At 46.8% G+C, this 14875-nt stretch overlaps 1 protein-coding gene across 1 annotated transcript; it reads right to left on the reverse strand.

The window, feature by feature from the left end:
- Nucleotides 1-204: 204 nt before the first annotated feature.
- Nucleotides 205-12468, reverse strand: ENTPD1 (ectonucleoside triphosphate diphosphohydrolase 1). The gene is made up of 10 exons (XM_075717233.1): nt 12432-12468; nt 7075-7208; nt 6557-6674; nt 5190-5340; nt 4125-4284; nt 3208-3444; nt 2411-2671; nt 1216-1335; nt 880-1017; nt 205-724 (listed from the first exon to the last, which is right to left on the reverse strand). The coding sequence occupies exons 1-10, from the start codon at nt 12466-12468 to the stop codon at nt 518-520; spliced, it is 1563 nt and encodes a 520-aa protein (XP_075573348.1). The 3' UTR covers nt 205-517.
- Between the last annotated feature and the right edge of the window lie 2407 nt (nt 12469-14875).

A 14875-nucleotide genomic window follows, 5' to 3' on the forward strand; every position in this document is an offset into this window, starting at 1 on the left:
CCAGCCGGGTGCAGCCCTGGCTGTAGGGCTGCTAGGACTCAGGGCACGGGGAGGCGAACGGAGGTGTGCTGGTGCGGGAAGGGCTCTCGGGAACAGCTTTAGCAGAGGAGGAGCAAGATCACCCTGTGTGTGATTGCTCCCAAGAGCTCAGTGGGATGTGTAACCCTGAGATTACCCTTGCAGGAGCACTGGCTCCCAAAGATTGCTGCCGCTTTTCTCTTTATAATGCTGTGCAGAAGGCAAAAAACAACAAGCAGCAAAGTTTCATTGAATTAAAGTATGACCCATTCAAGGAGGGGACACCCACTTGTCTGTTCTTGGCAGAGAGAGGTGGTGAGCCTGGTGTCCCAACATCTGTCAGTGCAAGTGTGAGTCAGAAGAAATAAATGCCCTTGTTGTACACAGTCAGTAGCTTCAGTGAGAGGTGAGAGAGGCTCTGCAGTACAGCCTGCTCTGCTGGGGTCTCCTAGCCCTGAGCAGCCAGGGTGACACAACCGCTCTTCCCCCAAGGCTCTTCCTAAACAATCCCCTTCTGCAGGCACTTGGGCTTGTGGAAGAGAAGCCAGGCAAACAGGAGCATGGACACCAGCACGAGGGAGCACAGCACCATCAGCCCCACGTAGCTGCCATGGGAAAGAGGGGGCACAGCGGGGTCCTCTGCAGGGATCATGTTGGTCAGGTTGAGCATGTAGCCCAGGGTCCAGCCTGCATCGCTGCTGCCAATCTGAAATGGGAGAGGAGCAGAATCAGTGCTGGGAGGTGCAGGGGCTGCTTGCTGCATTGCTGGGGCAGTGGCACCTCTGGGGAAAAAGGGCTGGGCTGTGCAGCAGAGGTTGCAGTTAGCTGCTAGGGTAACGCCCTCCCCACCACAGAACAGACCTTTCCAAGGAAGTGGATCCTTTGCCAGTTCTTTTCAGTGAATTCGTAGCCATTTTCCAGGAGAGAGAGGATGTAGGCTCCAGAGAAGCAATATTCGCTCAGGTACTTTTCTTTTATTTGGGGATATGCTGTCTTCACCTAGGGAAGGAGGAAATCGCCAGGCTGTTAAACACAGCTTCCCGCTGCTCCAGCTTGCACCTGAGCATCCACTGCAGGTAAAGGGGGGATCTTCCCCCTCTTGCCTTGGAAGTTACCCCCAACCATTTATCCTACAGAAAAATATCAGTAGCTCTTGCCACCTGGCAGCCCCAGCCCCTTGCCACAAGCACTGCTCACCTCGTGCCAAGGCCGGGCGCAGAAGCTCTCAATGGTGCTGGCCACTTTGTCCAGGGCAATGGGGCTTTGTTCACTGGTCAGGTTCAAAAAGTTCATCACAAAGTAGAAAGCAGAAAAAGCCTGAAGGAGAAAGAATGTTTTAACCCGACTGGGCCTCAGCATGAGCAGGACAGTGGAAATCTCACAAAAGAAAATGGTTTTATTTACACATAGAGAACTACAAGAAGCAACATCACACACACAAAAGTAGGTATATTTTCAAGAGTGATGTCATTTTGAGACACCCCTCTCAGAGCTGATGAGACCTAAGGACCCCAAAAGGGAGGTGGAGGTAGGAACTTCACTGACCACAGTACCCTGAAGAACTTCAGTAAATCCCTTTCCTCTACACACTGGTGCCAGTGGCACACAGTGAACGCTGCTTGCCATCACAACTGTGATCCCAATTTGGCAACTGAATGAGATGAGCATGCAGCCAATATTGCCACAAACTGCAGAGGTGATGGTCTGAAAGGACTGTACACAGCCCTAGCATATAATCCAAAGTCCAGAAAACCCATCTCTGACCATGGCCAATAGCTGATAGGTAAGGGGCAGTTTATGAACAGGGCAAGGGGGTATTAACAGTTCCCCCAGAAATCCTCACAGCCACTGAAGTCTTGCAGCTCTAGGACTGATGTTCAATGTGGTGTCACACATGATGTGTGTTCAGAGCATGCACTGTCTCCCCATCATGTCTGGGAAGCAGATGGGTGAGCTGACTGATTGGTTTCAGTAGCGCTCACGCACTTCTGGATAAATTTCAGCTCTGGTACCACCATTGACCTCAGCAGACAAGGTTTGCAGGAGCAGTGTATCATGCACGGCCTGCAGCAGGCTCTCTGGTGCTGGCCATCAGGAAGGACTGCTTGAAAAATAAATCAGTAAATGGAACACCCCAAGTAGATGCCTACCCTACAGGAGATGGGTTGGAATGGGAACAGTGCAGTACAGGTAGGCCAGTATTTACTGGGGTAGCTCTTGCATGGGCTGTCCTTGCAGCAAGTGCAGCACTACTTCTGTAGTTACATGTCCAAAAAGACCTCTTGTAAATGATTTCTTGCCCCAGCCATGGACAATACACTCTAGCATTACTCTCAGTTTCTGCTCTTCTGATATTCTGGGCTACAGAGAGTTGAAGAATGTGAAAACTTACCCCAAAGTCCCCTTGTAATGGAGGTAGGTATATCCCATTGAAGGAGCAACTGGAGTAAGGACAATTGGTTTTATTAAAGAGTTTCTGGATGTTTCTTCGGCACTTTTGATAAACTCCCTCTCCCTGTATGTACAGCTGGCTGAAAGGCAATTTTTTTTCCTTGGCTGATGTACAAGGGTTTTTGAAGAGGTCACTTATATTTATAGTCCTCTGATACCCCTGGTGAAAGCACGGATCAAGGAGGCTGCTGTTCTCCATAGTCTGAAAGTAAAATCAACCCAAGCTGTTACACTTCATTCTCGAGTAACACCCCGAGAAAGAGCCACAAGGAAGGGTGACCACAAGGCGCTTGTCACAGTACATCACACCAAGATACACACATCGGGTCAAAGTGATGAGGGTGGTTTAAGGTATTGGCTGTGATTTGGGAGATGTGGGTACTGCCACTGCCTCCCTGTAGGACGCTGGGCAAATTACTTTCAGCCACATTTTGTGAAGCTGCTGCTGATTTGGGATTCTCAGAGATGGTGAAACATCACCTCTCTGGAGTATTTCAGTTAAGCACAGTACTCCTGCTATCCCATGCCCAAGAATCAAGGCACCTCAAATAGGCAGTACTTTTGAAAATGTTGACTGTCATCTCTTTGGGCGTCTGCCCAACCTTTGTGGAGGATAATGGCATTTCCCAAACCCAGACTAAGGGATGAGACATTTAGCTGGGACACAGCAACTTTTACAGGAGTATGTCAAAGCTGGGAGGGTCCAGGATCTCCACCTGCAATTACAGATGTACTTGCCTGTAGGTCCCTGGCCAGTTTCTGTTGCAGAGCCTGGTCCTTCCCATAGCAGAGAAAGCTGTGTGTGTACACTCCGTAAGCCTTGCCATAGAGGCGGAAGTGGAGCAGGTTCTCTGGGGACTCTTCAGGGTTTGTATCTGGTACAAAGGTAATCTGTGTTGAGGCTCCTCCGAGGTCTAGTGCTCCTGATGTCTCACTTATGGATTTCAGGGAATGTAGAAGTTTTGTCCAGCCAGACTTAAAAAAAAATTTCAAAGTAAAACAGATACATCAGGCATGGAAAAGATTTATTTGGGAGAAAAGAGAGGGAAAAAAAAAGAGAAGAGAGAAGAAGAAGAGAGAAGAAGAAGAGAGAAGAGGACCTGTGAGGAGAGAAGCAGAAGCACAGAACACAGGAAAGGAAGACAGACCTGGAGGGGGGCACGAGATGAGAGCTCGAACAAGACACAAGAAAGATGCAGGCTCAGAAAAGCAGAGGATGGATCATGTCTGAGTGTTTGCAGGAGGACTAAGAATATGAGATCTAATACAATTGTTATGAGAAAAAAAACCAGCCAACTTACTGTTTCAGCTCCTAGATAATTTATAAGCTCAATAGTAAAGAATCATTGTCAAACTTTGCAGGAACAGAAATATTTTAGATCAGGAAGTGAGGAGGATGCTGTACCCAAGCGAAGTTAGCGAAGATGCTGGTGCTTTATTTTGATGCTTTAAGCCTGACTACAGTGGTACATGCTGATACTTACTGGTATCAGGATGTACTCACAGTAACCCCTGAGGCAAGATGTGCAGCTTCCTGATCTCTGGTAAATGGCTTAACAAGGGAAAATAGTGTGTGCGACACCCTCCGGCAAAGGATGATTTACAAAGTGCTGCAAGCTGATGATTCAAATATGGACTTGCCATTGATACAGTACCTGCTTGAAATTGCCCAGCAGGTAGTTAATGGTGATCCATCCATAGGCTCCTTCTTCTTGACCGCTGATGATTCTGGCACCTTGGAAGCTGAAGGGACCTGAGCGTAGCATCTTCTCTACTGAGGACAAGACTTTTTCAGCTGCACTTTTATTCTCCAAGCTGGATGAATGGAAGAAAGGATGGAGTGACTCTGGCTGACAGGTCTCTGGAGCCTATGGGCTTTATTCTGAGTAGGCAGGCTGCAACTCCCCACCAAGCATTAATTAGAACAGAACAGTCATTCATATGGGTACATCCAGCTCTAACTGGCCACGTCGCTCTGTCAGACCTTGACAGAACAGCTGCCACAAGCTCTGACACTTACAGATCCCACAGCTGAGAGTTGTACCTGGAGCAGGGACCAGAGCTGTCTCGTTTTCCTGGAGCATGTGCCCTGGTAGGGATTGCACCATGGCGATTCCTCTCACTCTTCACCATCACCATTACAGAAGAAATACATGCCCTCTGATATCCCCAGGGAGATTTCTCAGGCAATACATACATAAGATTAGCTCCCTGTCCCAGCCAGGCAAGAGGTCCGGGGCACCCCCAAGAAAATCACAAATTGGAATTAAAAGAGGATATGATTGTAAAGTTACCTTAGCTCTGATGGTCTCGGGCCGAGACAAGGTATGTGGGGAGTTGCAACATGGTTGGGATCAAAAATCCTGGCTCAGGCCTAATGCCAGACTATGGGGGATGTCTGAGCATCCCCTTGATGTGGGAGAATGTCTGAGCATCCCCTGAGCATCAGCTTGGGCACTGCTACCCTCCTGGTGTCTCTGTGCTGCATGTGGGTGCTGGAGATGATGGAAGGTTGGAGCAAGCGGAAATGGACCTGCTGGGCAAGCAGGGGAAGAGCCCTGGGAGACTCAGGGCTCAGAGAGGCCAGCAGCAGAAGAGGGTATCTGGGCAAAGTGTGAACTGGCAGCATTTCCAAGGACTTTGCCCAGGAGGCCTGCACTGACCATCCATGGAGGTCCCAGGCGCAGTGCTGCAGGAGAAGGGGACAAGCCCTGCAGTACCTGAGAAGCCGCATGCCAGCAGTTGCTCCGAGGTAGATGGGTGTCTCTTGGTGCTGCTTTGAGGGAATCACCTCTTCTGCTTGTCGTAGGCACTGTGCCAGAGAGGGACCTGCCTTCTCCGTGGCATGGGAGTAACCTGAGATCCCGGGGCCTACAAGAAATAAGCACACTTCATTGCTCAAACTCCAAGCATAACCCCAGAGCACTGTCATGTTAAACTGTATCACTATCACAGGCAGCAACATCAGATTCAACCACCTAATTTTTAAGGAGTGTCAGAAATCCTACAGCACCAACTAAGCCTCATGCACACAGGGACCACCACAGTGCCCAGCATCTGACACCACTCTCCATGAAGCAGGCTACGAACTAGTGATGAGGGCTGCAGTGAGACAGATCATTTGCTTAGTATGTCCTGGACATCTGCAGATACATCTCTGCTTCTGCCTGGGTGTACCCTGGATCTGCACCTGAAAATCCCTGACCCTTCACTACACTGGGTCCTCTTGGGGAAGATGCTATCATTTGTTTGTGTATTGTATGCTCACAAGATAGCACTTAGTGTTTTGCAGCTATCCCCTTTCATGCTAACTCAAAGGAAAATTCATTGTCCCTCCCTGCCATATGTACCCTGGTGAATGGACTGCCCCAGGACCAGTGCCTGCATGGGCAGCAGTGAAGCCTGCTCTGCGTTTGCTCCAGGTTGCCGCATGCTCAGTGTGCTGCTCGTGACGTGGCATGCTGCAGCGCTGAACAGCTATTGCAGCAGCTCGATAACAGCATGGCGTGCTCTCCTACACTGCCAACAGGGCTGAAAAGACCCCAGGCAGGCTCTGACAACAGCTCTACTCCCCAGAGAGCGCAGCGATCCATGACGGTCTACTGTTCCTTGTCATGTACATCCTTGGGCTTCATACAATATCTACACAGCAATTAAATAGAATAAAAAATAAACCATGACACGCATAAGTTGAGCAACCTTGGCCTGCAAGCCCAGTGCCTAGCTTGCACAGAAGCCTTGAAAAAGAGCAAACCATGGCCTCCCCTCTTGCTGCCTGACATTCATTGGCACTTCAGCAAGGTGCATGCAGATGTTTTATAAGTACATTCTTTGGTGTGGTTCTTTCCAAAAAGCACTTACTTCCAAGCATCCTAAAAACAAAGGAAAAAGTGGATCCAGCTTTCCTCCCAGGAAGGTCAGGCATGTACAGATCCCCACAGGAAGCAGTGGGATATACATGAACTCACAGATGTAACACTGCTTTCACTATTGGCCTCTTCCTCCAGGTTTCTCCTCCCCCACCCTTTGGTTGCATTATCTGTTCTTCATCCTGTGCCCTTTCCACAGCTCCCTTTTCTCCTCTTACCTTCGACTTTACACACCTCCACCTGCTGTACCACCCCAGTGTCGTTCTCCTTCTCTGCTGGCCACTCGTACACATACAGGTTAGTGTGGGACGACCCCGCATCCAGCACAATCCCATACTGTGGGCAAAACAGAGCCGTTATTGCACCTGAGGCACCAAACCAGACACAGTGTGTGCTGGTCTCCACACACAGGGGGACCAGAAATGAACAGCCTATCTGGCAGCTGTGGGAACATGCTGTGTTGTTACTCTTCTCAGTAGTGCTTCAGTGCAAAGTTTCCATCAAAGGATACAAGAGCAGAGAAGCAGCAAAATTGTGACTGATTACTTAGGAGATGATCCCCTGCAAAGCCATATCTGGTTTTGCATGAAGATGTAAAACAAGATGGTGAGGTGCATGGAGCCAGAAAGAGGGGTTAGCCAGACCCAGCAAGAGTAGCAACATGTCCTGGAGCACCTATGCACGCCTAACCCCCCGGCTTGGCTTGTTTTCCTGACAGAGTCCCAGCTTGTAATACCTTAATATTCTTCGGAAGTGGTTTGTTTTGGGTCACTGCTACAGTAATTAAAGCAATTACAGCCAAAGTAGAGAGGAGTCCCAGAATGAGTAGAATCTTTCTTGTGCAGGACATCTTTGGTTTCGTACCTGTGACTAGAGCAGAAAAAGGATGTTAGTATCTCAGTAGCCCAGCCCACCTTACCTCACACCCCAAAGGTCTTCAGGCACATTCCTGCAGTCCCTTTCCACTATGAAGCACCTGCCTTTGCCCATCCCTGCTCCCGTCACCTGTGGGATTTCTTAGAGGCAGAGCTCAGCCCTGGTATCCTGCAGATCTGCTCTCACGGGCCATGCCACACCTCCATGGGCTGTGCCAGGTGGTCAGGAAGGAGGACTTCAAGATGCAGCTTATGGTCAGCCTGTCCTTGAGATACCTGCAGGTGGCTGAGTAACCATATAGCAAAAGCATCTGTATGGGGCAAAATACTAACTTCTTCTATAGCTCCGCATTTGGCTTAATAATTCCTGAGAAGCTGAAAGAACAGACTGGTAATATATAAACAGCGTAACCTTGTGGAACCCAAAGCTTTAACCCCTGTGACATTTTGTCCTGGTATGCTTTGTTCTTCAGTTTTTTACAATGTTTGTATATAATTTAGAACATCCTCATCACTAGTAATGCACATAGGAAGTCTAACACTAACATTTCAGTATGTCACAGTTAGTTCAAGAAATGCTGTCCTGCACCTTGGCAATGCTGTATAGAAAATACGATCTGCACTCCACAGGGATTTAAGAAATCTATGGAGATTTTTGATGCCACTTCTCACAAGACCAGTAAATTATGAATAGCCTGTATTTGCAGAATTAACATCATACGGTTAAAAATCACACACTTTGCAAAACCTGTACCAGTCTGATTCCTTAACTGTTACTGATATATTTGGTATGACCTATCTAACAAATTAAGATTTTTGTAGCTTAAAATACATGGTTAGCAGTAGAATTCTGTAAAAAAAGCCACTTATGGCTGATGGAAATCATTCACAACCAATATGGCATTTGAGCTTTCAGAACCAATATACATATACCTGCATTTGTTAGTGGCTAGCACGATGCTGTCTCTTATGTTTTCCTGCTTCGGATTCGCCTTCATGTATCCCATGGTGGAAATCTCACTTCACAACTTAAGCTCAGCCAGTTTTGGCATTGTTTAATAAAATACCATCTTATAACACGAAAGGGTTATAGAAAAGGTTATATACCCTCTAGAAAGAGTATCAGCAAAAGCATTTTCCAGATTTATAATCTAGCTGTAAATTCAACACTTACAACTAACAAATAGCTTTGGCACTCCAGGGGACATACTTGCTCCCACTACAACATGAAATCCATTTCTGCTACGCTGATACTCCATACTCAAAAGCACTGGTTGTCTGACTGCTCACACGGGTACTAATTTCTCTTCTCCTTATACACAAATATCCCAGGAGATGTTTAGAAGTACATTAGAGGTCTTCCAGGGTGACAACAACTCTGTGCAGGCAACCACATCAACTATCTTCGTGCTCCAAGAAGATAAGGTGACTGAACCTGCTCTGCATCTGCATGCCAGAACTGGAGTTCCAGAGGTCGTTCTCCAGCCCTCAGGTGATACTGGGTCAATGCTCCAAATCCATCCTGGCACCCCAAATCACTCACACAAATATGAAAAGCATTCAAGCTCTGAACAGGGTCTCATCTAACCACTCTAGTTTCACATGAAAGGTGGTCCCAGGCACCAGAATTGTATGAAGTGTTACTCAACCTTACAAATGACCCCAAATCATAGAGTTATTTTCAGAAGTTAGACCAAGTGAAAAGAAGCAATGCACCTCTGGAAATCTCTATCTGTAAACAAATAATATCTTCCCACCTACCTAGAGAAAATGGAACCTAAAAGTGCCAAGAAAACTTGTTTTGAAAATCTCCCTGCAGGCAGGTCCATTGGAAACCTAATGCTGACCTGGAGCTCTGTGCTCCATCTCATCGCACTCGTGTAAATCTGCTGAGGCTAACTGTGAAATTTGGAAGCTTGTTATGCTCATGTTTTGTGAGTGCCTGTTAGAGAGGCACAGCATGCTTGCTAATATCTCCAAGAATGCAGCTTAAAAAAATAGTCTAGTGCACATACCAGACAGTAGGAGGTAAGAATGCATTTTATACAGCTTTATTCAGAAAGCCCAGAGCTCATGGCTTGAAGTGATTAGAAACAGCAGAGCGTGACAGCTGGGAGACTTTTCTTCTTATTGGAATGAGTAGTTGGCTCAGGTTATGATAGCACTGAGCATATCCGTTGAACAAAAATTATTTTAACACTAGAGAAATGAATTAAACCAGATGCTATAATGTAAAATTAGATGCACAGTATAGATATGAACCTAGCATGCTTGAAAACTGAAACTGCTGCTGAGAGTTGCACAGCACATCCGCGTCATTATCACCACCCTTACTCTGAGATCTTGCCTAGAGGTAGCCACTAACGGCTTCGTTGGGTGTTAACTGTCATAAGAACAAAGGATGGGTGGCTTTGCATAATTTCTAAGATTTTCAAACTTCCTGTTGTGGTGGCTATTGTCTGTCTGCTGTATCTTTTCAGCAGCCACACTCAAAGTAGCAGCAAAGCGGGAACAACTTTCTCACTGTAATAGACCATCCCGATAAACAGCTGTAGAAATCCCTTGTCTGTAGGCAGAGGCATAATGATAATTGTCTGCATCCCACCTGCAACCTGAGATTAGTCATTTTTTCCCAAGACACATGATTTCCTTAACCCTGAACATGACTTTTGCCTGAATTTTAGCTCAGTATCATGAGCACTTTTCAGGACTCTGGGAGTTGTAGATATGCGATTTCATTGCTGTATCCCATATCAGAGCACCCACCTGTGTGAACTCTAATGCTACCAAGCAGCATTTTGTTGAAATGTTTCATACAAGAAAAGGTACAAAAAGATAAGCATAATCCAGAAGGTAGCCTAGCAAAGCAATAACCTTCCAAATAGCACTCCAAGCATACAGACCTGAATACTTGATTATTTAAAAAAACCCAAACCAAACCACGGCATTGCAAATCCAGGTAAAGAATTCAATGTAATTAAAATAACTCACCTGCCGTTTGCTCAGAAAGGTGAGGTATTTGAACAAGTTCCCTTCTCTGCACACTTGGTTACCTGCATCAGCTCTAGACATAATTGCAGGTTCTGCAGTGGCTAAAGAATGAACTTATTCCCTAGACTCCTCCAGCTCCTTTGCACCCCACGTTCATGTCCCTGAATGCTGTGCAAACACTCCTCAGTCTCCACCAAGTGGGGCAGGACTTGACTGTCTAGCACCTCTGATGGCTAGGCCCCATGACTTTTCTTCTGCTAGCAGTTTCCCTCAGCTAAAGATTAAGCAGGCATGATCTTCTGTCTCTGTGCCCAACAAGAACCCAAATAGACACAGATCTCTGCTCTTTCTCCCATACTGCCCACTGTAAGTGGTGATAAAAACGTCAGGTGAGGCCATAAGTAGGCATAGAAATGATGCAGCTTTTCTTCTTCCCCACCCCAAAGCTCAGAGCCGCCTGGTGCTGGAGCCCTGCCTAGCTGTGCAGGCATTAAGCACTCTCCAGATGTTGGAGCGCAGCCCAGCTGCTCAGGCATCTCTGTTTCTAATTTTGGTCTTTTTGGTTTTTTTGTAGGTGCTACCATGGATTCCATCCAGTGATTGGTGCAGGTCCCAGAACACAAACAGATCTAATATCCTTTCTGTCTCCGAGTTAGCCATCAACTGAGAATGACACTGGCAGCCAAGTCCAGCTGACAGCAGTTTTGCTGCAGAAACACCCTCTTGCTCTCGGTGAATAACCTGGGAAGGACCACACCAGTGTGGGAGGCAGCTCTGTATGAAGACAAGAAAGCAGGATCATCCCCAGTGTCTTCCAGAGCCTCAAGACAAATAGGAAACTGCTCCTCCAGCCGGCAGCACGCTAAGTCACTGGCAGCTCTGCACGCCAGGAGATGTCACTCACAGCTAAGGCTGCCCACCTCCCAACTCCCTTCTGACCAAACAAGACTTAGTGACAAATGTTAAAAGGAATCAGGCAACCACAGCTGCTTTTAGAGATGCAATAAGGAGAGGCTAAGGCTGGCTTATGGACTGAAATTAGAATTGTCAAGCAGAAAAGGAGAGATGCTGTGCATGGTCCAAAGCCATGCTCAGTTCAGATAACCCCATTGTGACCCATCACCTCTAATAAATACAAATACTGTTGTAAGCTCTGGCTTAGCACAACAGTTAAAGTTGATGTTTGCTCTTTCCTTTGGATGCTCACACTCAGCCTGTTACAGAAGGGATCACAAGAGGCTGTACTGCAAGGCCATCACTCTTCCGTTGCACAAGGGCCATGCTGACAGAAACAGTTCCCACCATCACCTTTATCCTCTTAGCACACATTTGTGTGGTCAGAAACACTCTCATTTTCAGCCTTAATTTATTTATTGCCAGTCTATTTCCTCTGCCTTTGTTCCACCTCTGTCTCAAAACTTCTGCAACTCTCAATCCTCCTGGAATTTATTCTTTTAACCAACTTACAAGAAATTATCCTTTCTGGATTTTTATCTTTCCAGCCTTCTCCATCTACCTGAGCAGTCCTGCACCCCTTCTCTGCATACAGAATAATCTGCATTTATTTTTCTTGAGTATTCTGATCAGAGCTGCAATGAGCCTAGCCTTGCACAGTAACACACCTGTTACACCAGGAGACGATAGAGGCCCAGCCTAAATGAACTGAGGTGGGGACCTGTACTACCTCAGACACATCATCATCTACCATCATGGCCAGTGCTAAGTCAACCCAGAACCTCTCCTACGCAATCCCAGCAAACCCACGTTTGATCATATTTAATTAAATTAGCCCTGCTACATGCTGTAAGCAAAGGGAGTTCCAAGACACATTGCCTCCTGCCCACGAGGCTTGGAGTGACGACAGAGAATAAGACAGCATCTTACGAATCCTGCCCATCAGCTGGCAGCTACTTCTGCTGCTGATCACCCACATAGCTGCTGCAGTCTGTTGGGAGTCTCTCCAATAACTCATTTCCTAAGCACACGTCCAGTCTTTGGGGGAGAGCTGCTGGATGCTCATGCAATCATGTAGCCCAGCAAATGGAAATATAGTCTGTGGAGCTCCTGAACCTAAATATATCAGAGACACACAGCGCAGTGCTGAGAAGCCACTGAATTATGACCTATCACAAAGGGACACAGGCATACTTGAAGACTGAGAATTTGGGAACAGTATGGATTGAAATGAGTCAGATGCCACTGTATTTTTAAAGCAAGGAGCAACAACTTGCCTGCCTGCCAGCTGAAAGAGCATAGGAGCCCATGGCTGAAGAGTACCTGAATCCCTCAGCAGCCTGAATGCACCCAGCACCTGTGACCAGCTCTGTGGCATGGGGAGGGCAGCTTGGGCAGAAGCTTAGGGCAGGTGCTTGCAGACGAACATCACCCAGGTCAGCAGAGAGGCCAGTAGACAGGGGCTCTGGCAATGCAGTCCGTGCACATTTACTAACTGCAGGAATTCATGTCTATGAAGTTCTGCTGGCAGTGATGGCAGGGAAAGGGGATGGGAACAGTCAGTGCTGCTGTTCTTCAAGATCATAGAATTATAGAATGCTTTGGGTTGGAAGGGACCTTGAGAGATCCTCGAGCTCAACCCCCCTGCAGTAAGCAGGGATTGAACCCGTGAACTTGGTGTTATTAGCACCATGTTCTAACCAACTGAGCTGATGGATAGGGGGGATGCACATTATCCTCCTGCTGAGGGAAAATGAGATTTTGGTACTCATGAAGTTTATCAGGCTGAATTGCACAACTTGGTGAGGGTGCTGAACTTGCATCAGGTTTTGAGGCACACTACCTAGAGGCACTCCTGTCTTCAGACTCACCACAACCAAACATCTGAGTCCATAAACACTCAGAAGAGCCACACTGCTTCATTTATCAACCTTTTTCTGAAATTTTCTCTGTCCCCATCTGACTTCTTACTCATTCTTCATCTGCCTTTTTCATTCAAACATGCTCTTGTCCAAGTTACTCAGGAAGATTTTGCTGCAAAGTAATATCAACCACCTGTTTCAGGCAAACATATTGGAAAAGTCTTTTCTTAGGCTGGCAAGAAGCTCAGGCTTGTCTTAGAATATACAGTAAGTGAATTTGGTTTAAGAGGTTTTATTTCAAAATATCAGGGCAAGACACTGAACATGTTGAAATTAGAATTCAAGCTCCAGATCAGGATTTTACATCACTTCTTATAGCTGTTACATGGAACAGTGTGGGAGGCTTTACTCCAAATTTTAATTCTTCATATGGCAAAGATCATGGCCTAAGTACTGGTATGATCTCTGGCCCTCCTTATGGTGCTATTATAGATACACATTTACTGGATTATGTTTTTCCAGATTAAATACTTACAAATGCCAAAGTACAAACACTGACATGTCAGTGAAACTGATAAACAAAACAATGCAATATGGTTTTTTTGGATGCCATCTTTCAGAGATATTTGATACTTTGAAATCATGCAGCCCTACGCATCTCAGACCCCAGCAGGCTCCTATGGATCTAGGCTACACAGCTGGGCAGAGTGCTTGAACTAGTCTGTGCCATGTGCACACGCACATATGTGTTAGTGAGCTGGAAGACGGAGTAAAGAGTGTGCCCATATCTATGATAATAGCAAGTTGGGACCAAAAGCACATAGGACTGGAATTCAAAATAAATTTGATAAGTAGGGGAGAGCCTGGGGAAACCACCCAGCTCACTTGAGTAAGGACAAGAGCAAATATGACATTTAGAAAATAGCCATTGCCCAAAGACAGTGTGGTGAGCAATCGGTTAAGTAGCACTTCCAGAAAAAACATTCTTGCAGCTGTAGCAGTTTGCAGTAATCGTTCCCTCCATCTAATGCTGGTAAAGCCTCCTATGAAGTTCTATGCCCAATTTTGGACACTGCCTTTCAGGAAAGATGTGTACCACTTGGAGAAACTCCAGAAGAGAACAAGAAGGAAGATCAGAGGTCTAAAAACTTAACCTATGAGGAAAGATTGAAGGAATCCAGTTGTTTAGTTTGGAAAGAGAAGAGCAAGGGAGACACATTAGCTGTCTTCAGACAAATGAAGTTTCTATCTGCCAGCACTGTTGTAGCTGATCCTGCCTCAGGGCAGGGGTGGCTCCTGAACTTTCTCCCAGCTCTGTTTTCTCAGTTGAGAAGGCAGGGAGTTGGCAAAAAGAGGGTGATGCACTCATAAGCCGTGCTGTTAGCAAAGACCAACGCACTGCATATGTGCTTCTCGTGGGATACAGATGCATTTGAATACATCTGTTCCCTCCTTCCCCCAACAAAGCTCCAGGTTGCATGCAGACATAATTCAGCCATGGCAACCACTCTGCTATATGCTGTCCATACATACACCATTGCTTGGGGTGGGAGCACCTCACCCTTTTGCTGCTTTTAGAGTGTGACTGGGATGTGACCCTAGGAAATTGCACAAGACACATTGGAGGAGGCCTGTTTTCCTGGAAAAATGAAAAGCACATGGCAATCCTGGAGAGCTGGCGGGTGTTAGAGGCTGCAGAAGCTGAGCTGCAGCAGCAAGAGACAGACACAAAGGAGCAGGCAGCACACAGGCCCCTTCTCTCCCTTCCACAGCCGCCCGCGCAGCCGCCTGTGGCACAGAGGGGCTTTGTGCTCAGGGCAGTCCCACGGCCCTGCTTACATTGGCCCTACAGCGC

This window comes from Pelecanus crispus, chromosome 10 (assembly GCF_030463565.1).
Source record: "Pelecanus crispus isolate bPelCri1 chromosome 10, bPelCri1.pri, whole genome shotgun sequence".
Taxonomy (NCBI): Eukaryota; Metazoa; Chordata; class Aves; order Pelecaniformes; family Pelecanidae; genus Pelecanus; species Pelecanus crispus.

Coding starts and splice junctions, on each gene's coding strand:
- ENTPD1 (XM_075717233.1), bottom strand. CDS start 12,468: ATGGGCTCCTATGCTCTTTCAGCTGGCAGGCAGGCAA. Junction 5,341..6,556: donor GGAGGTGTGTAAAGTCGAAG/GTAAGAGGAGAA, acceptor TATTTCTTGTAG/GCCCCGGGATCTCAGGTTAC. Junction 1,018..1,215: donor GCGCCCGGCCTTGGCACGAG/GTGAGCAGTGCT, acceptor CTCCTTCCCTAG/GTGAAGACAGCATATCCCCA.